The sequence below is a fragment of the Rhinoraja longicauda genome, chromosome 16 (assembly GCF_053455715.1).
Source record: "Rhinoraja longicauda isolate Sanriku21f chromosome 16, sRhiLon1.1, whole genome shotgun sequence".
Classification (NCBI taxonomy): Eukaryota; Metazoa; Chordata; class Chondrichthyes; order Rajiformes; family Arhynchobatidae; genus Rhinoraja; species Rhinoraja longicauda.
In genome coordinates this window covers 40,740,195-40,766,282 of record NC_135968.1, presented here as the reverse complement: position 1 = coordinate 40,766,282, position 26,088 = coordinate 40,740,195, and the positions used below count along the sequence as shown (strand labels likewise).

The 26,088-nt window shown below is 44.9% G+C and overlaps 1 protein-coding gene across 2 annotated transcripts in view; it reads right to left on the bottom strand.

Moving 5' to 3' along the window:
- Positions 1-26,088, bottom strand: part of inpp5a (inositol polyphosphate-5-phosphatase A) — a 544,352-nt gene that overhangs the window by 289,229 nt on the left and 229,035 nt on the right. For both annotated transcript variants that reach the window (XM_078413693.1, XM_078413692.1), the window contains exon 3: positions 4,104-4,204. In XM_078413693.1, the coding sequence (XP_078269819.1) occupies positions 4,104-4,204 (101 nt within the window). The remainder of the gene's footprint in view (positions 1-4,103; positions 4,205-26,088) is intronic.

The following is a 26,088-nucleotide window of genomic DNA, read 5'->3' as shown; positions in this document are numbered from 1 at the left end:
TTCGGCCCTCCGAGTCCGCATCGACCCCCGCACATTAATACCATCCCACACACACTAGGGACAATTTACATTTATTACCAAGTCAATTAACCTACAAACCTGTACGTCTTTGGAGTGTAGGAGGAAACCGAAGATCTTGGAGAAAACCCACGCAGGTCACAGGGAGAACGTACAAACTGCGTACAGACAACACCCGAAGTCAGGATCAAACCCGGGTCTCCGGCGCTGTAAGCGCTGTAAGGCAGCAACTCTACCGTTGTGCCACTGTGTGTGCTGTTCTTTGATTGATATTTTCAAGAGAATGGGGAATTGATAGAAAAGGCAGAAACTATTTTCGCTGAGTCTGGAATCTAGAACTAGAAGATTTAATCTAAATTTTGTAGCTGAGCCTTTCGAGAGTGAAGTTTGAAAACACTTCTATGTAACCAGTGCTGGGCCCATAGCTGTTTGTCATCGATATCAATGATTTGGATGAGAGTGTACAAGTTTGCAGATTACTCTAAAATAGATGGTATTGCATTCAGTGACGATGGTTATCAAGAAATACAGCCAAATTTTGATCAGTTGGGCAAGCGGGCCAAGGAATAATAAGCTTGAGGTAATGTTACACTTTGGCATGACATTCACAGTGAATGGTGGTGGCCTGAGGAGTTTTAGAGAGCAGAAGGAACTAAGAGTTCAGGTACACAGCTCCCTGAAAGTGGCGTCACAGGTAGATAGGGTGGCAAAGAAGGCTTTTGGCACCCAGGATTTCATCAGTCAGGTAAATGAGTAAAGAAGTTGCGACATTGTGTTACAGTTGTACAAAACGTTGGTGAGGCTGCACTTGGGAGTATTATGTTCAGCCCAACTGCAGGAAAGATGCCATTCAGCTGGAAAAGGAGCAGAGAAGCTTTTTGAGGGAAGTTGCCAGGACTTGGAGCACTGGAGGCTGATAGATGATCTTATGAAGGTATACAAAATCATGAGGGGAATAGACAGGATGAATGTACAGGGTCTTTTTCCCAGGGTAGGACAATCCAGAACTATAGGGCAAAGGTGTAAGGTGAGAGGAGAAAGATTTAATAGGAACTTGAGAGGCAATCTTTTCATGCAGAGGGTAGTGGGTCTGAAAAATGAGATGCCGGAGGAAGTATTAGAGACAGGTACAAGAGGAACACTTCGGATGGTGGCGCAGTGGTAGAGTTGCTGCCTTACCGCGCCAGCGGCTTCAATCCTGACTATGGGTACTTGTCTTTATGGAGTTTGTACGCTCTCCCCATGACCTGCGTTGGTTTTCTCAGAGATCATAGGTTCCCTCCGACACTCCAAAGACAAACAGGTTTGTAGGTTAATTGGCTTAGTATAATTGTAAATTGTCCCTAGAGTGTGTTGGATAGTGTTAGTGTAGGGGGAATCGCTGGTCGGTGCGGACTCAGTGGGCCAAAGGGCCTGTTTCCACGCTGTATCCCTAAATTAAACTAAACTAAAGATAGGCACAAAAAGCTGGAGTAACTCAGCGGGACAGGCAGCATCTCTGGAGAGAAGGAATGGGCGACATTTCACTCGGTTTAAATTAAACTAAAACTCAAGAGAGAGCTGGATAGAGCTCTTAAGGATAGCGGAGTCAGGGGGTATGGGGAGAAGGTAGGAATGGGGTACTGATTGAGAATGATCAGCCATGATCACATTGAATGGCGGTGCTGGCTCGAAGGGCCGAATGGCCTCCTCCTGCACCTATTGTCTATTGTCTATTGTCTATTGTATGCATAAGAAGCGTTGAGGGATATGGGCCAAATGTGGGAAAACTGGACCAGCTTAGCTGAGATATCTTGGTTGTTATGGATGCATTGGGCCATAGGGCCTGTTTCTTGGCTGTGTGGCTATGACTCTATGTAAAGAAGTCGCTGAAAATTTGGAAAACTACTCCCCAAAAAGGCATTTGAAACAAGCTCAATTGTAACTACCAATTACACTTTTCAGAATTGGAGAAAACATTTTACTTGAAATCAACAGCTGACTACTGCTGCCTCCGAAGGACCAGTAAAAATGCATTTCAACAAATCGAGTCGTCACTGACAGGTGTTACTCAGCAAATTCAAGAATTACATCAATCCCATCAATAAAAAAATCTTTGAATTATTACTGTCTATTAATAGAGGGAAGAGGTTGGTGGGTTAAATTGTAAGCAGAGATATTGAGTCATTCCTTAATAAGCAAAGAAATAATTAATAGATACTGGGTTTATTGACCTTAATGTGACCCGTCTGATCAATGCCCAGTTGCTACATCAAAATGACCCAAGGTGCATGTTCTTATTTCCTGTGAGATAGATTCCTCATGGAAACCGAATATTCTATCAGGTTTAAAGAATGTTTATAGAACAGTTTGTCACAATGACTTTTCATATTCTATTAACAGTACAGAACGCCACAGATCCGTCTTCCCTGTGGCTATCAATCTGTACAACTCCTTCCCCTTCTGTCGTGGGGTAGACTGACTCCCCTCCCCCGCCCACCCTCGCCCCCACTGCCCCCCCCCAATCTTTACACATCCCCTCGTTACTTTAATTTTATGTTTCATATATCTTGTGTTTTATGACTGTTGGCAGATCAATTTCCCTCCTGGGATAAATAAAGTTCTATCGTATCGTATAATTAAGGTTGATTAATCAGTCATAACAATATTGTTTTTCACTTGACCTCATAGTATGCAAAATGAAATATGAATTTAATCAATGCAGGTTGGTGAACAGCCAAATAATTGATGCAATTTCGGCCTGTACCCATGATTTTATCTTAAGACAAAGTGGTAGAGTAACTTAGCGGGTCAGGCAGCATCGCTGGAAGACATAGACAGGTGACGTTTGGGGTTGGGACCCCTTTTCACACTGATTGTAGCAGGATGGAGAAAGTTAGAAAAGGGGAAGATGATGGAAGGGCAAAGCCTGGCAAGTGATAGGTGAATACAGGTGAGGGGGTTTGACTGGCTGATAGGTGGACAAAAGGCAGAGATAAGAAGACCAAAGGCAGGAAGAGATAAGGAGAGGAGAGGCGTGAAATGTAAAGCCAGCAGAAGGATATAGATGGAAGGGGATGGGGGAAGGGAAAAGGGAGTGGGGCGGGAAAGTAGGAGAAATAGATGTGCAAGTAGTTTTTTTCATATTTTCTTTTTTTTCATCAGGTGTTTGCATCTTGTTAGTAATAAAGACCAAAGTAAATCATTTCAGTATAGGAGTAAAGAGGTCCTTCTGCAGTTGTATAGGGCCCTGGTGAGACCACATCGGGAGTATTATGTGCAGTTTTGGTCTCCTAATTTGAGGAAGGACATCCTTGCTATTGAGGCAGTGCAGTGTAGGTTCACAAGGTTCCCGGGATGGCGGGACTGTCATATGACGAAAGATTGGAAAGACTGGGCTTGTATTCACTGGAATTTAGACAATAGACAATAGACAATAGGTGCAGGAGTAGGCCATTCGGTCCTTCGAGCCAGCACCGCCATTCAATGTGATCATGGCTGATCATTCTCAATCAGTACCCCGTTCCTGCCTTCTCCCCATACCCCCTGACTCCGTTATCCTTAAGAGCTCTATCTAGCTCTCTCTTGAATGCATTCAGAGAATTGACTCCACTGCCTTCTGAGGCAGAGAATTCCACAGATTCACAACTCTAACTGAAAAATTTAGAAGGATGAGAGGGGATCTTATAGAAACGGATAAAATTATAAAAGGACCAGACAAGCTAGATGCAGGAAAAATGTTCCCAATGTTGGGGGAGTCCAGAACCAGGGGCCACAGTCTAAGAATAAAGGGGAGGCCATTTACAACTGAGGTGAGAAAAAAAAACATGTTCACCCAGAGAGTTGTGAATTTGTGAAATTCTCTGCCACAGGAGGCAGTGGAGGCCAATTCACTGGATGAATTTAAAAGAGAGTTAGATAGAACTCGAGGGGCTAGTGGAATCAAGGGATATGGGGAGAAGGCAGGCACGGGTTACTGATAGTGAATGATCAGCCATGATCACAATGAATGGCGATGCTGGCTCTTAGGGCCAAATGGCCTCCTCCTGCACCTATTTTCTATGAGACATGCATTTCACTTAGAGTCAGGTAAACGTGATACCTACTTCACAAACTTGTCAACATGGGACATCGAGGCTTCGTAATTCTTCCCTCCAACTTCTTGGCAATGCAATGCAATAAAGTGAGGCTTGTGTACGTGCACAGTCTGCAAAGAAGAACAGAAATACACTGTCACCACTGCAACCGAAGAAGCTGAGCAGTTCTTATGACATACTGTACTCACTGGCTGAAAAGCAAAGCTTTAAACATAGAGGCAACGTCAAGATTTAAAAAAACTAAATAAACATTCATTTGAAGGACGTTGCCAAAAAAATATTTGTGAATTTATTAATACGAAGAAGGCCCATTGGTTACTTTGGGGGGGAAAAGAAATAGAGTTAAGGGCGTCCTTTTCCAATCACCGGGTTTAAAGGGTTATTTGCACTTTGGAGAGCAGCATTTTACTCCAGCAAGATCGATCCGCAAACCAGAGCTTCCCTCTCACTCTGTGAACTGGAGGAGTTACTTCCTGGTATATCATGAAGGTAGACACAAAATGCCGGAGTAACTCAGCGGGTCAGGCGGCATCTCAGGAGAGAAGGAATGGGTGACGTTTCGGGTCGAGTCCCTTCTTCAGGTACATCCTGGTATATCATTGCCTGCAGAAAGCCATCGGCTGGCTTGCTGTTCCACTGTCTGCCCCTTCCACTGACCCAGTTGCCTCTGATTCGAACAAGGACATTCTTGCTATTGAGGGAGTGCAGAGTAGGTTCACAAGGTTAATTCCCGGGATGGCGGGACTGTCACATGAGGAAAGAATAGAACGACTGGGATTGTACTCACTGGAACTTAGAAGGATGAGAGGGAATCTTATAAAAACATGTAAGATTATTAAGGGATTGGACAGGCTAGATGCAGGAAACATGTTCCCGATGTTGGGGGTGTCCCGAACCAGGGGCAACAGTTTAAGAATAAGGGGTAGGCCGTTTAGAACTGAGATGAGGAAAAACTTTTTCACCCAGAGAGTTGTGACTTTGTGGAATTCTCTGCCTCAGAAATCAATGGAGGCCGATTCACTAGATGTATTAAAGAGAAAGTTAGATAGAGTTCTTGGGGCTAGTGGAATCAAGGAATATGGGGAGAAGGCAGAAACGGGTTACTGATTGTGGATGATCAGCAATGACCACATTGAATGGCGATGCTGGCTCGAAAGGCCGAATGGCCGACTCCTGCACCTATTTTCTACTTATCTATGTAAATAGTTGGAGCAGGGATTTACTATCAACAGTATAAGAATATAACTGCAGATGCTGGTACAAATCGATTTATTCACAAAATGCTGGAGTAACTCAGCAGGTCAGGCAGCATCTCGGGAGAGAAGGAATGGGAGACGCTTCGGGTCGAGACCCTTCCTCAGACTGATGTCGGGGGTGGGACAAAGGAAGGATATAGGTGGAGACAGGAAGATAGAGGGAGATCTGGGAAGGAGGAGGGGAAGGGAGGGACAGAGGAGCTATCTGAAGTTGGAGAAGTCGACGTTCATACCACCGGGCCGCAAACTGCTCAGGCGAAATATGAGGTGCTGCTCCTCCAATTTCCGGCGGGCCTCACTATGGCACTGGAGGAGGCCCATGACAGAGAGGTCAGACTGGGAATGGGAGGGGGAGTTAAAGTGCTGGGCCACCGGGAGATCAGTTGCGTTAATGCGGACCGAGCGCAGGTGTTCAGCGAAGCGATCGCCGAGCCTGCGCTTGGTTTCGCCGATATAGATAAGTTGACATCTAGAGCAGCGGATGCAATAGATTAGGTTGGAGGAGGTGCAGGTGAACCTCTGTCTCACCTGGAAAGAATGTTTGGGTCCTTTGATGGAGTTGAGGGGGGAGGTAAAGGTACAGGTGTTGCATCTCGTGCGGTTGCAAGGGAAAGTGCCCGGGGTTAGGGTGGTTTGGGTAGGAAGGGACGAGTGGACCAGGGAGTTGCGGAGGGAACGGTCTCTGCGGAACGCAGAGAGGGGAGGGGATGGGAAGATATGGCCAGTGGTGGGGTCCTGTTGTAGGTGACGGAAATGTTGGTGGATAATATGTTGGATCCGCTGGCTGGTGGGGTGGAAGGTGAGAACGAGGGGGATCCTGTCCTTGTTGCGAGTGTGGGGATGGGGAGCAAGAGCGGAGCTGCGGGATGTAGAAGAGACCCTAGTGAGAGCCTCATCTATAATGGAGGAGGGGAAGCCCCGTTTTCTGAAAAACGAGGACATCTCGGAAGCCCTAGTGTGAAACACCTCATCCCGGGCGCAGATGCGGCGTAGACGGAGGAATTGGGAGTAGGGGATCGACTTTTTGCAGGGGACCGGGTGGGAAGAAGTGTAGTCCAGATATCAACACCTCCTCTCAATTCTTGTGCTCTCCAGTGCTATCAGCAATGAGGTCATCTCATTGTTTACTGTGCAAGTTGAAAGGCAATTTGCTAATTACTCATCACAGAACAATTCAAATTGACATTCCTGGACATACTGGAAATGTTTTTCTTTCATGCCTTTTTCCAAAAAAAAGAGTAATTATATTTTAAAAAGGAAACTGTCCTCCCATCGCTAATAATAATTAAGTGAAAACTCAGTCTGTACGAAAAGGACAAATGAAACCCTCAGAACCCAATTAATTTGACATGAATGATTTTTTATTTTTTTATTTTTTTTTAAATCAAAAATATTTATTCAAATATTAAAATAATATATACAACACAATAAAACCAAAACAGAACCCACCACCAGAATACTATACAAACAAATATACCAATTGAAACTATTATACAACTATATTACAATCCCCATCCAGGATACATCCAATCCCCCGCGGTGCCCAGCGGTCCTGGAAATCCTCCAGGGTGCCCGTGGACAGCGCGCGGTCCCTCTCCAATGCCACCCGGGCGCGGATGTAACCCCGGAAAAGGGGCAGGCAGCTGGCTCGGGCAGAGCCCTCTTCCGCCTGGCGCCGTGAGTCAGGGCCAGGAGCAACCCAACAAGGACATCTTCGGCCCTACCCTCTCCCCTACGCACAGGGTGTCCAAAGATGAGGATGGTGGGTGAGAAGTGCAGCCAGAAGGCAAGGAGCAGCCCCTTTAGATATTGGAACAGGGGCTGCAACCTCACACACTCCATGTACACGTGGTACACAGACTCACACACTCCATATACACGTGGTAGACAGACTCACACACTCCATGTACACGTGGTGCACAGATTCACACGTTCCATGTACACGTGGTACACAGACTCACACATTCCATGTACACGTGGTACACAGACTCACACACTCCATGTACACGTGGTACACAGACTCTTCCAACCCGCAGCAGTGGCGGGCGGCTGGCGAGTCTGTGAACCGCGCGAGGAACAGTTTGCAGGGGACTCCTCGGTGCAATACCCCCCACCCCAGGTCCCCGATGGAGAGGGGCAGAATCCCTGTGTAGAGGGACCCCCACCGCGGGGCCCCCTCGCGACCGGAAGGCAACACCGACCGCCACTGAGTGTCCGGACGGTGGACCAGGGCGAGGAAGTGCAGGGTGTGGAGGAGGAGCCCGTACAGGACATGCCTCCCTGCGTCTCGGAGGGAGATGAAGGGTGTCGGGGAAATGCGGCTCATGTTATGTGGGACCGGCTCCCGGGAAGGATTACGGTGCCTGGGTCCGACGAGTACCTCCGGTTGAGCGGGGGTTTGCTCAGCCGCAAGTACTCCACACGTTTGAGCCCCCCCGACACCCGGCAGGGCGGGACAAGGGCCGGCTGCTCTCACGCCTGGGCCAACATGAATGTATTGGTTGGAGGTGACAACGGCCTGGATTGGAGTCAAAAGCAAAAGAGCACTGGAGATGCTGGAAATCTAAACAGAGGACGGAAATACTTGGGTAACAACAGTAACGTGGGAAACAGAACCAATGGTCCAGAAACATTCAATCTTACTCTGAAGGTTGTTTTGACATTTCAAAGTTCTGATCCCATTTCTAGCATGTTTCTGTACTGTACTTATTGTATTATTTGCAATGATTTTCACTTTTGCATGTTAATTCCTCTGCTTGCAAACCTAACCAAGCCGCTTCAACCCTTATGCAACAGTGTGAGGAGATGCCATTTCACTTCTTTAAATCGGATGGAAATATATCTCACAGGTTCCCCATTGCTGATTACCCAGAATAATGCATATATTTATCAAAAAATAGAAAGGTTATTCTGTACAAATAAATGAATGTCATGGACTACGAGGAAGGCCACTATTTATGAAAGCTCCCATCTATTCCTGAGTATGAGAGAAGGAGATGGTAAAGACTAAGTCGCATCTAGTCTGACCCAGCTTTTCCGAGATCCTTGACGCAAGGAACACTTGATGCTGGAAATTGACACAAAAAGCTGGAGTTACTCAGCGGGCCAGACGGCATCTCTGGAGAAAAGGAATAGGTGGCGTTTTGGGTCGAAACCCTTCTTCAGACTGAGAGTCAGGGGAAAGGGAAACAAGAGAGATAGAATAGATTAATTAAAGACACGCAAAAAAGTAAAGAAGATAAAGGAAACAGGCCATTGTTAGCTGTGGGCTCGGTGAGAACGAGTACAGACAATCAGACTCAACAAGACGACTTTGAAGCTGGTACGACTTGGGTGGGGAGGGATAGGGTTGCCAACTGTCCCGTATTAGCCGAGACATCATGTATATTGGGCTAAATTGGTTTAGACCACCCTTGTCCTGTATTAGGCCCAGGGGTGCACAATAGGCCCAGACAGTGTTGGCTTATGGAGTGTGTTTGGGGAGCCGGGCCGAGTGTGTTCGCCGAATGGAGGCTGCGTAGCAACCCGCCTCCCGGCCCTGGCGGCCGCCATTGGTGGAGCGGGAGCACGTGTCCGCTGGATGGGTGAGATCACGTGGGGCGCGGGCAGTGATGTCACCTTTTGTCCCTTATTTGTGAGTGAGATAGTTGACAACCCTAGAGAGGGATGGGGATTGCAAGGGTTACTTGAAGTGAAAGAAATCAATATCCTGGAATCAGTCCAAGATTTCAGATATCCCTGTTTGGCCATAGATCCTGAGTAAATCACTGGTGGGTAGATCTAAAAAGAATGTTGAGCAGTGAAATATCAGTATTATCTGATTATTTTATTAGCACCATTTCAAAATCCCTCACAATTTAAATTTCTATCATCATTTCGTCACAGACCACAACCATCGCCACTTTCTCTGCTTCCAATCTAACTCCATGTTTTTCCCCTTAACCTAAAGTCCTTCAAGGCCTCTCCGTTCCATGAGGAAATCTAGAGAAAGAGAATTGGGGTTTCTTTTGGACAACAACAGTTCAACCAGAAATACAAAAATTCATTTTGGTTTAAGCATTTTAGAATCATGGAAAAACATTGAGTATGACGGTGTGTCAGGCTGAATTATCCTTGGAATGGATAGGTTACAAATGCATATCCCTGCTAACCTCGGTGAGATAGTTTCCTTCTGAGTAGGCGGTATGAGATCTAGGTATAGATATTTAAACTTTCTCAACATGACTGGGTTGACATCGAGATCCAATAATGCAGATAGCTCTTCAGCTACTCTTTATGATTGCTTCGAGACCCGTCTTCAGACTGAAGAAGGGTTTCGTCCCGAAGCGCCACCCATTCCTTCTCTCCAGAGAAGCTGCCAGACCTGCTGCATTACTCCGGCATTTTGTATCTATTGGTGTTAACCAGCATCTGGAGTTCTTTCCTACATTCCTGCTGAGCCGGATGGCCACAACGCATAGATCAACTTGCACTTTACCCTGTCCAAAACTGTTACAACTGTTCGTTTCGTTGGGTTGCTGCTGTCTAAATTACCTAAATTAGTGCATCGTATGGGAGGCGCATTCCCAATCTCGTTGTACCCCTGGGTACAATGACAATAAAGATATATTGTATTGTATTGTATTGTATTGTATTGTATTGTATTATGATTATTTCCCATTTAGGCCTTGCCTAAAAAAATAGTTGACTGCATGTGGAAGACAATTTGATGACACATTAATCTCACAATAGAGGCACATTGTTGCTAAGTCCCACTGATCTAGAAGAAAGGGAGGTTGGAGATTCACCACAGAATTCATACCGATAATAGAGCCCCAGCAAACTGGCGACATTAACTGAATTATAAACAGTCGGAAGGATGATTAGTGTTAAGAAGGAGGGACCGGGTGCTCAATCTGATAAACCACATTTAATTGAGGTGCATAAAATTAGGAGGGGTCCAGATAGGGTCTGCAGAAAGGACCTATTTTGCTTCTTAATCAGGAGAAAAAAACCTAAAGGAATACATAGTGTAGGAAGGAACTGCAAATGGACACAAAATGCTGGAGTAACTCAGTGGGACAGGCAGCATCTCTGGAGAGATGGAATGGGCGATGTTTCAGGTTGAGACCCTTCTTTAGACTGAGAGTCAGGGGAGGAGGAGATACAGAGATAGGGAAGTGTAAGGTGTGAGAAAGGGAATAGATCTTTGTTTACGAGGAGAAGGTAACAACAAAGCAAACAGAGATAAAATGTAATCAGGGACAGTCAGACTGGTCGGAGAACAGGAAGGGGGAGAGGATGGTGAGAGAAGGAAAGCAAGGGTTACTTGAAGTTAGAGAAGTCAATGTTCATACCGCAGGGTTGTAAGCTGCCCAAGCTAAATAGGAGGTGCTGTTCCCCCAATTTGTACTGGGCCTCACTTTGACAATGGAGGAGGCCCAGGGCAGGAAGGTCAGTGTGAGAATGGGAGGGGGAGTTAAAGTGTTTAACAACCGGGAGATCGAGTAGGTTTAGACGGACTGAGCGTTGGTGTTTTGCCACCTCCAACAGGATCCCACCACTAGCCACACCTTCCCATCTCCACCCCTTTTCTGCTTTTCGCAGAGACCGTTCAATCCGCAACTCCCTAGATAAATCTGCAACAAGGGACTGCAGTTGCTAGTTTACACCAAAGATAGACACAAAAGGCAGAATAAAGTCAACACTGGTCACCAAGCCCTGAAGTAAATGCTTATACAATACAGTGCCCTCCATAATGTTTGGGACAAAGACCCATCATTTATTTATTTGCCTCTGTACTCCACAATTTGAGATTTGTAAGAGAAAAAAATTACATGTGGTTAAAGAGCACATTGTTAAATTTTAATAAAGGGCATTTTTATACATTTTGGTTTCACCATGTAGAAATTACTACAACAAGTGTTCATACATTTCAGGGCCCCATAATGTTTGGGACACAAGAATGTCATGTAAATGAAAGTAGCAATGTTTAGTATTTTGTTGCATATCCTTTGCGTGCAATGACTGATTGAAGTCTGTGATTCATGGACATCACCAGTTGCTGGGTGTCTTCTCTGGTGATGCTCTGCCAAGCCTGTATTGCAGCCATCTTTAGCTTATGCTTGTTTTGGGGGCCTAGACCCCTTCAGTTTTCTCTTCAGCATATAAAAGTCACACTCAATTGGGTTCAGATCGGGTGATTGACTTGGCCACTCAAGAATGGACCTTTTTTTAGCTTTGAAAAACTCCTTTGTTGCTTTTGCAGTATGTTTTGGATCATTGTCTTGCTGTAGAATGAACCGCCGGCCAATGAGTTTTGAGGCATTTGTTTGAACTTGAGCAGATAGGATGTGTCTATACACTTCAGAATTCATTATGCTACTAACTTCAGTGGTTGTATCATCAATGAAGATAAGTGAGCCAGTACCATCAGCAGCCATACATGCCCAGACCATAACACCCCCATCACCGTGTTTCACAGATGAGGTGGTATGCTTTGGATCTTGGGCAGTTCCTGCTCTCCTCCATACTTTGCACTTGCCATCAATCTGATATAAGTTAATCTTCGTCTCATCTGTCAGCAAGACCTTTTTTGCAGAACTGTGGTTGCTCTTTTAAGTACTTCTTGGCAAACTGTAACCTGGCCATCCTATTTTTGCAACTAACCAGTGATTTGCATCTTGCAGTGTAGCCTCTGTATTTCTATTTCTTCTGCGGACAGTGGTCATTGACAAATCCACACCCAACTCCTAAAGAGTGTTTCTGATCTGCCGGACAGATGTTTGGGGATTTTTCTTTATTACAGAGAGAATTCTTCTGTCATCAGCTGTGGAATCTTCCTTGGCCTGCCAGTCCCTTTGAGATTAGTAAGCTCACCAGTGCTCTCTTTCTTAATGATGTCCTAACCAGTTGATTTTGGTAAGCCTAAGGTTTGGCTGATGTCTCTAACAGTTTTATTCTTGTTTTTCAGTCTCATAATGGCTTCTTTGACTTTCATTGGCACAACTTTGGTCCTCATGTTGATAAACAGCAATAAAAGTTTCCAAAGGTGATGGAAAGACTGGAGGAAAGACTAGGTGCCGAGAGCTCTCTTATACCTGCATTAAGGAGGCAATTAAACACACCTGAGCAATTACAAACGCCTGTGAAGCCATGTGTCCCAAACATTATGATGCCCTGAAATGGGGGGGACTATGTATAAACACAGCTGTAATTTCTACATGGTGAAACCAAAATGTATAAACATTCCCTTTAATAAAATCTGACAACGTGCACTTTAACCACATGTGATTTTTTTCTATTACAAATCTCAAATTATGGAGTACAGAGGCAAATAAATAAATGATGGGTCTTTGTCCCAAACATTCTGGAGGGCACTGTACATTCATTTTGATTTCCTGCATTATTAAAAATACAAGGTACATAAATTGTTATCCATATTCCAGGAAAGTACACTAAGACTGCAGCCGAAACCAAACCAATCTGTAACTGAGGGAGATATAAATTATAGGATGTCTGAGTGTAATATTAAGTGGAGATCTTAACATGGAGGTGGGATGTGATTTTATTTATAAAAGATCATAGCAAGATGACAAGGGATTAAGTAAGTGGATTGTCCTTGTATAACATTAAACCCTTGATGAATTGTCTTAGATTTTTCTAAGATATAATCACAATAATGGACGATGATAGATGTGTAAAGAAGTTTGTAACAAACTTGCAACTTAAATGTCAGTGTCTTGGCACACTGCCCCTCAGCTCTGGAAACTAACCTTTGAAACCAAACATGTGGAATAATATCCTTGCTCCTGCTGAATTTTAAATACATTTAGCCAATCCTAAACCATTCCCACAAAACACAACTGTCAACTGGATAATCCCGAAGATAAGACACAAAATGCTGGAGTAACTCAGCGGGCCAGGCAGCATCGCTGGAGAGAAGGAATGGGTGACGTTTTGGGTCGAGAAACTTCTTCAGACTTCTTGACCCAAAACATCACCCATTCCTTCTATCCAGAGATGCTGCCTGTCCCGCTGAGTTATTCAAGCATTTTGTGTCTATCTTTGGTGTAAACAAGCTTCTGCAGGCCCTTCCTACACAATTGGATAATCCCATTGGAATAGCACTGAGAGAATACCAGTGAACTTAACAGTGGTGGTACAGTTACCAGAGGTGGTTTTGAGGGTCAGGATGTACCAGCATTTGGAAAGGCAAGGAATGATAAAGGATTGTCAACATGGTAAATTTTGTCTCTTGAGTGCGTTTTTTTGACGAGGTAACAAAAAAGATTGATGAGACCAGGGCCGTAAACGTTGTCTTCATTGCCTTTGGCCGGGCCTTTGACAAGATCCCACAAGGTAAGCTAGTACATCACATGGAGTGCAGGAGGAGATATATAAGTAACTTGGATATATAACTAACTTGGTGGTGGGGTCAGAGGTTGGTAGTGGATGGTTGTTATTCAAATTGGAAGCTTGTAAGTAGTGATATGCTACAGGGATTTACGCTAGGTTCATTTGCTGTTTTCATCTATATTAATGATTAACATGATAATGTAGGGGTTGGCATGGTTAGTTGCTGTGGATGTCATTTAAATTGGTGCCTAGTGGACAGTTCAGATGGTTATTTAAGAGTATGACAGGGTCTAAATGAACTTGGGAATGGACTAATGAACGGCAGATGGAATTAACCTTGGACACGTGAAATATTGCATTGCGATAAGTTAAAGCAAGCAGGGCTTACACAAGAAATGAGAGGCTCCAGAATAGGGTTGCCAGCTGTCCCGTATTAGCCAGGAAATAGCGTGTATTGGGCTAAATTGGTTTGTCCCATACAGGACTGCCCTTGTCCCGTATTAGGCCCTGGGGGCGCTGTAGGACCAGACATTGTAGGCCCGGGGACCGCTGTAGGCCCAGACACTGTAGGCCTGGGGGGCCGCTGTAGGCCCGGACAGTGTAGGCCCTGGAGCCTCTGTAGGCCAAGGCACCACCTAATGGAGGTAGCATGGCAACCCACCTCCCAGCCTGGGCGGCCGCCATTGGTGGAGTGGGAGCACGTGGCCGCTGACAGGGTGACGTCACCTTTTGTCCCTTATTTGGGAGTGAGAAAGTTGGCAACCCTACTCCAGAGAGTGCTCCAGAACAGAGAGACCCGTGGGTACAGGTTCACAGTTCCCTGAAAATGGGCCACATATGTAGACAGGTTAGTGAAGAAACATTTGGAAAACTCACTTTCAATTGTTAGGGGCGTAGAGTACAGGAATTGGGATATCACGTTACAACTGTACAAGTCAATGATGAGACTGTTCATGCGGTATTTTGTGTGGCTCTGGATGGCCTGCATAGGATGTCAGTGTGCTGGAAAGGGTGCAGAGACATTCATGAGAGTGTTACTGATGTGGAGTGCTTGAGTTATGAGGATAGAATGGATAGGCTGGGACTTTATTCCCTGGAGCCCGAGAGGTTGAGGGGTGACCTGAAAGATTTTACATAAAGTCATGAGATGCATAGATAAGGTGGATGAATAGTCAGAACCTTAACCCTGGGTAGTAAACTCTAAAACTCAAGGGCACAGATTTAAGAAGAGAAAAATTTAAAGAGGACTAGATGGGCAGCCTTTTCCACACTGGGGGTGGTTGGTCTGTGGAATATCAAAAGATATTTAGACAGGAGCATGGATAGTAAAGGTTTAGAGGAAAATGGGGCAAATGGGCTCGATGTTGGAAGGAACTGCAGATGTTGGTTTGCACCAAATAGAGATTCAAAATGCTGGAGTAACTCAGGACATGCAGCATCTCCGGATAGAAGGAATGGGCGACGTTCCGGGTCAAGAAGCTTCTTCAGACTGAGAGTCAGGGAGAGGGAGACAGAGAAATGTGGAAGGTATAAAAATGAGTCATCAAATAGGACAAAGACAAAAGGAAAATGTACCATAGATAGATCGTTGTTAATTCAGGGAAGGTGACAACAAAGCATTCAACGATGAAATTAAAATTTAATCAGGACAGTCAAGCTAGTCAGAGAACGAGGAAGAGAGAGACAGAGAGAGAGAGAGACAGAGACAGAGACAGAGACAGAGACAGAGACAGAGACAGAGACAGAGAGAGAGAGAGAGAGAGAGAGAGAGAGAGAGAGAGAGAGAGAGAGAGAGAGAGAGAGAGAGAGAGAGAGAGAGAGAGAGAGAGAGAGAGAGAGAGAGAGAGAGAGAGAGAGAGAGGGAGGGAGAGAGAGGGAGGGAGAGGGGGAGGGAGGGAGGGAGGGAGGGAGGGAGGGAGGGAGGGAGGGAGGGAGGGAGAGGGAGAGGGAGAGGGAGAGGGAGAGGGAGAGGGAGAGGGAGAGGGAGAGGGAGAGGGAGAGGGAGAGGGAGAGGGAGAGAGAGAGAGAGAGAGAGAGAGAGGAGAGAGGGAGAGGGAGAGGGAGAGGGAGAGGGAGAGGGAGAGGGAGAGGGAGAGGGAGAGAGAGAGGGAGAGAGAGAGAGAGAGAGAGAGAGAGAGAGAGAGAGAGAGAGAGAGAGAGAGAGAGAGAGAGGGAGAGGGAGAGAGAGAGAGAGAGAGAGGGAAAGCAAAGGTTGCTTGAAGTTAGAGAAGTCAATATTGTCAGTGTGTGGGCAGTGGGATGATCATAACTCCAGTTCTCACTGCTCCCATTATGTGATTCAGTCCCACTAGAGACCGCCCTTTGATCTGTCCCGTGACATGTTAGGATTAGACAATAGACAATAGACAATAGACAATAGGTGCAGGAGTAGGCCATTCAGCCCTTCGAGCCAGCACCGCCATTCAATGCGATCATGGATGATCACTCTCAATCAGTACCCCGTTCCTGCCTTCTCCCCATACCCCCTCACTCCGCTATCCTTAAGAGCTCTATCCAGCTCTCTCTTGAAAGCATCCAACGAACTGGCCTCCACTGCCTTCTGAGGCAGAGAATTCCACACCTTTACCACTCTCTGACTGAAAAAGTTCTTCCTCATCTCCGTTCTAAATGGCCTACCCCTTATTCTTAAACTGTGGCCCCTTGTTCTGGACTCCCCCAACATTGGGAACATGTTTCCTGCCTCTAATGTGTCCAATCCCCTAATTATCTTATATGTTTCAATAAGATCCCCCCTCATCCTTCTAAATTCCAGTGTATACAAGCCCAATCGCTCCAGCCTTTCAACATACGACAGTCCCGCCATTCCGGGAATTAACCTAGTGAACCTACGCTGCACGCCCTCCATAGCAAGAATATCCTTCCTCAAATTTGGAGACCAAAACTGCACACAGTACTCCAGGTGCGGTCTCACCAGGGCCCGGTACAACTGTAGAAGGACCTCTTTGCTCCTATATTCAACTCCTCTTGTTATGAAGGCCAACATTCCATTAGCTTTCTTCACTGCCTGCTGTACCTGCATGCTTCCTTTCATTGACTGATGCACTAGGACACCCAGATCTCGTTGAACATCCCCTCTTCCTAACTTGACATCATTCAGATAATAATCTGCCTTTCTATTCTTACTTCCAAAGTGAATAACCTCACACTTATCTACATTAAACTGCATCTGCCATGTATCCGCCCACTCACACAACCTGTCCAAGTCACCCTGCAGCCTTATTGCATCTTCCTCACAATTCACACTACCCCCCAGCTTAGTATCATCTGCAAATTTGCTAATTTGGGTTAGGGTTAGGGTTAGGTTAGGGTTAGGTCAGGATGGAAAAGTTGGGCTGAAGGGCCTGCTTCCATGCTATGTAACTATAACTTTAAAAATGAGAATGGGAGCAACTGCAGTACAACGTTAACTAGCACCTGGTGAAGTCATTTATTTACAGTGATAATGGCTTACTTTATAGATTATTTGATGAATCTATCAGTGTGTGTTACATTTAAAATTATATAGCTCAACCTTGGCAACTGAGTCTCCAATCTGTGTCAATCCTCTCGCTTACAACACTGTTTTTTGAGACTAAACTATGCTGACGAGGTCAGAAAGTAACAGACAGGACAAAGATTAAACTATTTCTCTCCCAGCACAATTTATGACAAGAAAATACATTTTAGTAGGGGATGGAGACAAAAAATGCATTTTCTAGTTTGACAAGGCGGCACAGTGGCGCAGCGGTAGAGTTGCTGCCTTACAGCGAATGCAGCGCCGGAGACTCAGGTTCGATCCTGACTACGGGCGCCGTCCGTACGGAGTTTGTACGTTCTCCCCGTGACCTGCGTGGGTTTTCTCCGAGATCTTCGGTTTCCTCCCACACTCCAAAGACGTACAGGTATGTAGGTTAATTGACTGGGTAAATGTAAAAATTGTCCCTAGTGTGTGTAGGCTAGTGTTAATGTGCGGGGATCGCTGGGCGGCGCGGATTCGGTGGGCCGAAGGGCCTGTTTCCGCGCTGTACCTCTAGACAGGTTGAACATCAAGAAAAAAAAAACAGCCAGAGGGTGTTATCAGGGAATTTGATGCAAATGCACATGTAGTGAATGCATGCTCAGTCCAAGCTAGTGTGGTTGGGAGGAGTGGTGTAAACTTAATCAGAGGCAACATCTACCTTTATCATCTTCATCTTTCACTGACTGCGTGGGAGGGAATGAAATGGAACTTCTAAAATTTTACTTGCGGTGCAAAACATCAGTGATCTCATGATAATAAATGAGATCATAACTTTTTACTATTTTAAAAAATGTGACCGTAATTATATATTACACATGTTCCATCCAAGCCAAGTCCCATTCATCCATCCTCCCTATTCATGGTGGCCTAAGCTGGCTCCTGAACTGCTAAGAGATCTACCGTTAAATCCTGTGTAGGAAAGAACTGCAGATGCTGGTTTAAAATCGAAGGTAGACACAAATTGCTGGAGTAACTCAGCGGGACGGTCAACATTTCAGTCCGAAGAAGGGTCACGACCCGAAACGTCACCCATTCCCTCTATCCAGAGATGCTGCCCGACCCGCTGAGTTACTCCAGCATTTTGTGTCTCCCTTGAATTTAAAACCCTGCATCCCACCAACTCTCCATTCTTGAGCATCCATCTCCCTCAGGCTGAAGAGGTTGGGAAGGGGTTGTACATTCAAGGAAGGTGGAAGGCATCATTAATCGAGGTGCCACTATCTAAAACTCTCCTTCAGCACCTCATCTTGACTTCTTAACCCCCACCCCTCCCTTCTATCCTCTCCCAACCTGTACTTTCAGCTTAAAACTCACCTCTCTGATCAGGTTTTGGAACAACTCTCACTGTGCCTCGTCATTCATTTTATTAGCTGTTGGTCTCATGTTGCGAAATGATCAATTATGATATGATCCAGTAATTACGTAAATATGAACTGTTTTATCATGTCGGGACCCTCAACAACAAATAAAAGTGTGCTTCATCTTTCATGACTGACAGCTCGACTAAAAAAAAAAACACCCTGTAAGATCTTTCCTGTGTTAATCAAGAGAAACAACTGATCTTTACAAGTAGAACTTGCAGCCTTATTTACAATGATGTACTCAACAGATGAGGTACATTGCGGTTTAAGACAGAAACATTTGAGAAACCACACACATTAACAGACAGTTAATTAAAACAATAACATGATGGTTTTATTTAAAATTGGCCGCCTTTCCTACATAAATGTATTTTAAAAATAAACTTGGCCACCACAATAACCACTTATGCGCATGTGGAAACCGCCACATGGAATACGGTGGAAGCTGTGGGAATTAGATGGAGGAGTTAACATTAATGTCGGACACAAAGTTTTGGCAATATTTTCCCAGGTAAGAGACAAAGATCGGAGATGAACAGCTGAGAATGGCAGTCGAGCCCCGAGGATTTTTATCATCCAGTTCAATCCACTGTGCACTGCAATTGCTGTCAAGATTCTTTTCTTAAACCAATGACCTTCACAAGAGCACAGACGAAAGTCAGAAGCCAAGGAAGGTGGGGTGACCTCTAAGACTCAACGCTTAGTGCGGGTCGGCCCGATGCGGACCTTTCACCGTCCGGCGCGGCTTGGAACGTGGCAACTACAACAGCCTGACCGCGGGAGAAGACGGCAGGGGAAGAGAAAAGACATTCTGGCCTTCCATCACAGTGAGGAGGTGACTGGAGGAGACTCACTGTGATGGATGGTTCTTTTTTTTGTTTTGTGTTGGTTCGTGATTGTGTGTGTGTACTTGCTTATTTTATTGCTCTTATCGTTGGATTATTTTAATTTGGATGACAATAAAGGTAGTTCTGATTCTGATTCTAGCAAACTCCCAACAAAAACTGATCATGGGTTCTTCCCCCAGATGCATGGCATTGATAGCGAGAAATGTTTTCTCATGGTTACTCACAGGTTGTTTGCTTAACAAGGGACAGTCTGTGAATTTCATGAAGAACTCTGACCAGTTCTAATGCAAACTGGAAAGTCTAGTTGCATATAATTATGGGAGCTGGCCTTTGACCGGGTTTAATCTAGACTGCAGGTGCTGTCTGGACGGAGTTTGTGCGTTCCCCCTTTGACCGCGTGGGTTTTCTCCGGGTGCTCCGGTTTCCTCCCGCACTCCAGAGACGTACAGGTTTGCAAGTTAAATGGCTTTGGTAAGAAAATTGTAAGTTGTCGCAAGTGTAGTGCTGGTGTACGCAGTGATTGCTGGTCGGCACGGACTCAGCGGGTTGAAGAGTTTATTTCCTCGCTGCATCTCTAAATCAAGCTAAATGGGTAAAGTAGAATAATAATTGTTGAATTTAATATTGAGCCCAGAGGGCCATAACATGTATGATTTGAAAATCAGAGGCTGTTCCATTAAGTTTACATTCTCAGAGAGGTATGGGATTTGGAAAATCTGAAGTGACAGGCCAGGATCACCAATGTTGAGGAGACCACAGTGCGATCACCAAATGCAGAGGAGTGCGTTGGGAAAAAATTGATTGAATCCCTACTTTGTTTACATAGAAACATAGAAGGTAGGCGCAGGAGGAGGCCATTTGGCCCTTCGAGCCAGCACCGCCATTCATTGCGATCATGGCTGATCATCCACAATCAGTAACATGTGCCCAACCTCTTTGTAAGGGAGTCTGGTTCCCTTGAGAGAGGGAAGGAAGAAGTTAAAGGTTCGGTGGTGCAGGTCCAACACTTGCATGGGAAGGTGCCGTGTGAAGGAGAGCAAGGGTCAGCGGAGATGCCTAAATAGTCAACTTCATGTTTTGCCACATTGTACTCCAGCTGCCAGATCTGTGCCCACTCACTTCTTACAACGTTACAAATGTTCATGAAAGAAACCAGGATTTGGCAGGAGTTGAGGCCTTTAGCTATACAGGGAGGTTGGACAAGCTAAGACTTTATTCCTTGGAATGCTGGAAGATGATGGTGATCTTATAGAGGCACACAAGATCACGAGGGAAATAGAATAGATGCAGCATCTTTTACCCAGAGGAGGGGAATCAAGAGCCAGTGGGTATATATTTAAGGTGAGAGGGGAAAGGTTTAATAGAAACCCGAGGGGCAACATTTTCACACAGAGGATGGTGGGTGTATGGAACGAGCTGAAGATCGACACAAAACGCTGGAGTAACTCAGCAGGACAGGCAGCATCTCTGGATAGAAGGAATGGGTGACCTTTCAGGTCGAGACAACTTCTTCTGAAGTAGGGTCTGGACCCGAAACGTCACCTATTCCTTCTATCCAGAGATGCTGCCTGTCCCGCTGAGTTACTCCAGCATTTTGTGTTGATCTTCGGTTTAAACCAGCAGCTGCAGTTCCTTCCTACACATATGGAATGAGCTGCCAGAGGAGGTAGTTGAGGCAGATACAATATCAACATCTGAAAGAAGGGGGGTTGTGGGTGGGGAGATAATACAGAACAATACATGTATAATCGAATTTATAATGTATAATCGAATTTATAATGTAGGTATCATTGGGTACGATGAGCTGTAACATGTATGTGTTTTGTTAAAATTTAAATAAAATTAATTTTTTTTTAAAAACATCTGAAAGACATTTGAAGAGGTACATGGGCAGGAAAGGCTTAGAGGGATTTTGGCCAAATGCGGGCAGGAGGGACTCACAGATGGGGCAGCTTGGTCAGCATGGGCAAGTTGGGCCGAAGAGCCTGGTTCCGTGCTGTGTGATGCTCTAACTCTGAACACTGACCTAAAGCTATGGGGAACTGTGCCTTACTTAGATCTGACTTGCGATAGACAGGAAATGTTATTTATGTGAGCGTACCTGTGTGTACTGTGACCGTTTTAAATTCAGTGTTGAGTGTAAATCCTTCACTGTCATTAACACTTTTAATCAACATGGCGTCTCCTTTTCCTCCTCCTCTTTAAAATCAGCAATTTAGATCTAGAATCAAGCTAAAACCAGAGGTGATGGAAACATGAGGTTAAAAGCAGTTCATGCTGGAAATCCTCAGCAGTTCATGCTTCATTTGCAGAGAGAGAGAAATGGTGATTCAGGTTTTGACCTTTCCTCAGAATGTTATCAGATGGGAACTCTTCTTTCATGAAATCAGACATTTGTTTTGAATTATTAAACAACTTAGTTTCATGATCGTTGAGTCCCTGAATGTCAGTAGCATCGTGTTACCCACCAAGCGATGGAATCTGAGATTACCCAGTGTCATTTTTTGGAGTGTTTCCCCGTTTATAATTTTACCTTGACTAAATGAGCATAGCTGCGAAAAGCAAGTGTCGCATTTCGTGTACAGCAGCTTACATCTTTGTGCAAGTTGTGTCCTCGAAAGGAGAGCTCTAGGTAACTTGCTTTAACAAGTAAAAATAATATTTTATGCTGAATATGAAACAGAAGTGAAACGTGTTTGCTGAATAGATAGTAACTTCAAATGACTGTTGGATGCACAGACCATCATAACGGTTTGGCTCAAATGAGCCCAATTGAATGCTAATGATTGTTATAGAAACATTGAAAATGGGTGCAGGAGGAGGCCATTTGGCCCTTTGATTCATTGTGATCATGGTTAATCATCCAACATCAGTAACCCGTGCCTGCCTTCTCCCCATATCCCTTGATTCCACTAGCCTCTAGAGCTCTATCTAACTCTCTTTTAAATTCATCCAGTGAATTGGCCTCCACTGCCTTCTGTGGCAGAGAATTCCACAAATTCACAACTCTCTGGGTGAAAAAGTTTTTTCTCACCTCAGTTTTAAATGACCTCCCCTTTATTCTTGGACTGTGGCCCCTGGTTCTGGACTCCCCCGTCATTAGGAACTTTTTTTCTTGCATCTGGCTTGTCCAGTCCTTTTATAATTTTATACGTCTCTCCTCTCATCCTTTTAAATTTCAGTGAATACTAGCCCAGTCTTTGCAATCTTTCCCCATATGATAGTCCCTCCATCCCAGGGATTAACCTCGTGAACCTACGCTGCACTGCCTCAATAGCAAGGACGTCCTTCCTCAAATTAGGAGGCCAAAACTGCACACAATACTCCAGATGTGGACTCACCAGGGCTCTTTCCAACTGCAGAAGGTAGTTGAGGCCAGTTCATTGGCTATATTTAAGAGGGAGTTGGATGTGGCCCTTGTGGCTAAAGGGATCAGGGGGTATGGAGAGAAGGCAGGTACAGGATACTGAGTTGGATGATCAGCCATGATCATATTGAATGGCGGTGCAGGCTCGAAGGGCCGAATGGCCTACTCCTGCACCTATTTTCTATGTTTCTATGTTTCTAGAAGGACCTCTTTGGTCCTATACTCAAATCCTCTGCCACAGAAGGCAGTGGAGGCCAATTCACTGGACGTTTTCAAGAGAGTTTGATTTAGCTCTAAGGGCTAACGGAATCAAGGGATATGGGGAAACTGAATTTGGGTACTGAAATTTGGATGATCAGCCATGATCATATTGAATGTTGGTGCTGGCTAGAAGGGCCTACTCCTGCACCTATTTTCTATGTTTCTAATGTCAACTACAAGGTTCAGATGGCAGTTTATGGATGGCCTGGAATCAGCTACTATACCAAAAGGATTCACTTTGATCACTGCACTGCCTGGCTGTTTAATTTGCTGGTGAGCATTTCCTTACATTAAAGAGCCCATTAATTTCTGGAGTCACAATGTACCATCTGTCCAAAGGGGATATAATTTCCCCTCTAAGCTCACCACGAGATCCAGATCCAATGCATTAAATGCAATGGCTCCTTTCTTAGCATGCAAAAAAAACAAAACAGGAATTTAAAAAGCTGATTAGCAATATGCCCAAACTCGGATATAAAATTTCCTAAATAATTATGTTATAAAGTAAAAGATGGGGAAGGGGAGCAGTTTTATGCTCCGAGGGCTTGCTTTTCATTTTACAACTATCCCTGTTGAACATCATAATATTCCAGCCTTTTCATGTTCATTAGTCATAGGAATAGAATTAGGCCATTCAGTCCAATGCTGCCATTCAGTCACGGCTGATCTATCGTTTCCTCTCAACCCCATTCTCCTGCCATCTCCCCATAACCTTTGACACCATTACCAATTAAGAATCTGCCAATCTTCACGCTAAAAATATCCATTGACGGCCTCCACAGCCGTCTGTGGCAATGGATTCAACAGATTCACTGCCCTCTGAATAAAGAAATTCCTCGACATCCCTTTTCCAAAGATACGTCCTTTTATTCTGAGGCTGTGCCCTCTGGTCCGAGACTCTCCCACTAGTGAAGAGGAAAAGATTAGTGAAGACAAATGTAGATCCCTTACAGTCAGAAAAAGGTGAATTTATAATGGGAAACAAGGAAACAAGGAAATGGCTGACCAGTTAAACAAGTACTTTGGTTCTGTCTTCACTAAGGAAGACACAAACACTCTCCCGGAAATACTAGCGGATCAAGGATGTAGTGGGAGGGAGGAACTGAAGGGAATCCACATTAGTCAGGAAATGGTGACAGGTAACCTGTTGGAACTAAAGGCAGATAAATCCCCAGGCCCTGGTGGTCTGCATCCCAGAGTACTCAAGGAGGTGGCCCTAGAAATCGTGGATGCATTGTGTGATCATTTTCCAATGTTCTATAGACTCTGGATCAGCTCCTGTGGAATTCTCTGCCACAGAAGGCAGTGGAGGCCAATTCACTGGATGTTTTCTAAAGAGAGTTAGATATAGCTCTTAGGGCTAACATAGAAACATAGAAAAATAGGTGCAGGAGTAGGCCATTCAGCCCTTCGAGCCAGCACTGCCATGGCTGATCATCTAAAATCAGTACCGGAATCAGTAATAGAATCAAGGGATATGGTGAGAAAGCAGGAACGGGATACTGATTTTGGATGATCAGCCACGATCATATTGAATGGCAGTGCTGGCTCGAAGGGCGGAATGGCCAAGTCCTGCACCTATTGTCTATGTTTCCAGTGGAAACATATTCTCCATGTCCACTCCGTCATTGTCCCATATTGTGCCAGGAACCCTTTACGTATCTGACCATTCAATACATAACAAACAGATCCCACAACACTTGATGTAACAATCCAACTTGTACTCAGTCCTTCAAGAGAACGAAGCCACAACCTATGTGGTTTAGTTATTTGTGTGTTAAGTGTATCTCTATTACGAGATGATCACACATACTTAAAAATAAAACAATTTTTTGAAAGCACAGATTTTTGCTGTGTGTGTGGAACATATCAATGCAAGCATCATGAAAATAAAGTTATTCAATGTACTGAACGAAACTATGGAGAACATTCTCAGCCTCCTTCACAGTGACAGATAAAATGTGTTTACTTGTGCATTCCGTCACTCATAAATCAAGTCTCACCAGATGCGTCATTCCAAATGCTCAATTATAGTGTTGAACATGGACCATGGAAACAGGCTGGGTTTCACTTAAACATTTGTCAGTACTTGTATCGTTCTGCTCCCTCACCATGCTAAATATTTCCACCAAACCCGCCATCTTATAATTCAAATACAAACATTATGGAACTAACAAAGTGCAGCAAAGAATAACTCTAATTCCAAAAGCCAGCCGGCATGAAGACAAACATCTTTAATCAGGGTGGTGAAAATGTGGGTATTTAAGCATTCCAGCACAGTCAAGAATGGTTAAGGATTAACCTACACCAATCAGCCAAAACATTATGACCTGATGAACCAAAACATTATGACCACCTGCCTAATATGCTGTTGGTCCTCCGTGTGCAGCCCCATACACAGCAGGGTGTGATGCACTGTGTATTGTGACACATTCCTCCCATGACCACCATTAACATTTTCTGTGATGTGCCACAGTAGACCTTCTGTCGGTTCGGACCAGACGGGATAGCCCTCGTTGCCCTCGCGCATCGATGAGCCTTGGGCGCCCAACACCCTGTCGCCGGTTTGTGGTTTGTCCCTCCTCGGACCACTGTCGGTAGGTACTCACCACTGCTGACCGGGAGCACCCCACAAGCCTTGCCATTTCAGAGATGCTCTGACCCAGTCGTCTGGCCATAAAAAAATTGGCCCTTGTCAAAGTCGCTCAGGTCTTTACTCCTGCCCATTTCTCCTGCATCCAACACGTGAACTTCAAGAACCGGGTGTTCACTTGCTGCCTAATATATCTCACCCCTTGACAGGTGCCATTGTAACAAGATAATCAATGTCATTCACTTCGCCTGTCAGTGGTCATAATGCTTTGGCTGATCGGTATATGTGCATCAATGAGAAAGTGGGACAAGGAAAAAGGAATAGGAAAGCTGATGAAGGGCTGAAATGAAGCCCTTGGGACAAGGTTCATATGGGCATAAACACCGAATTAGAATAGTTGGACTGAATGGGCTCTTGTCAAGTTGTGAGTCAATGGAATCTGAAACATGTA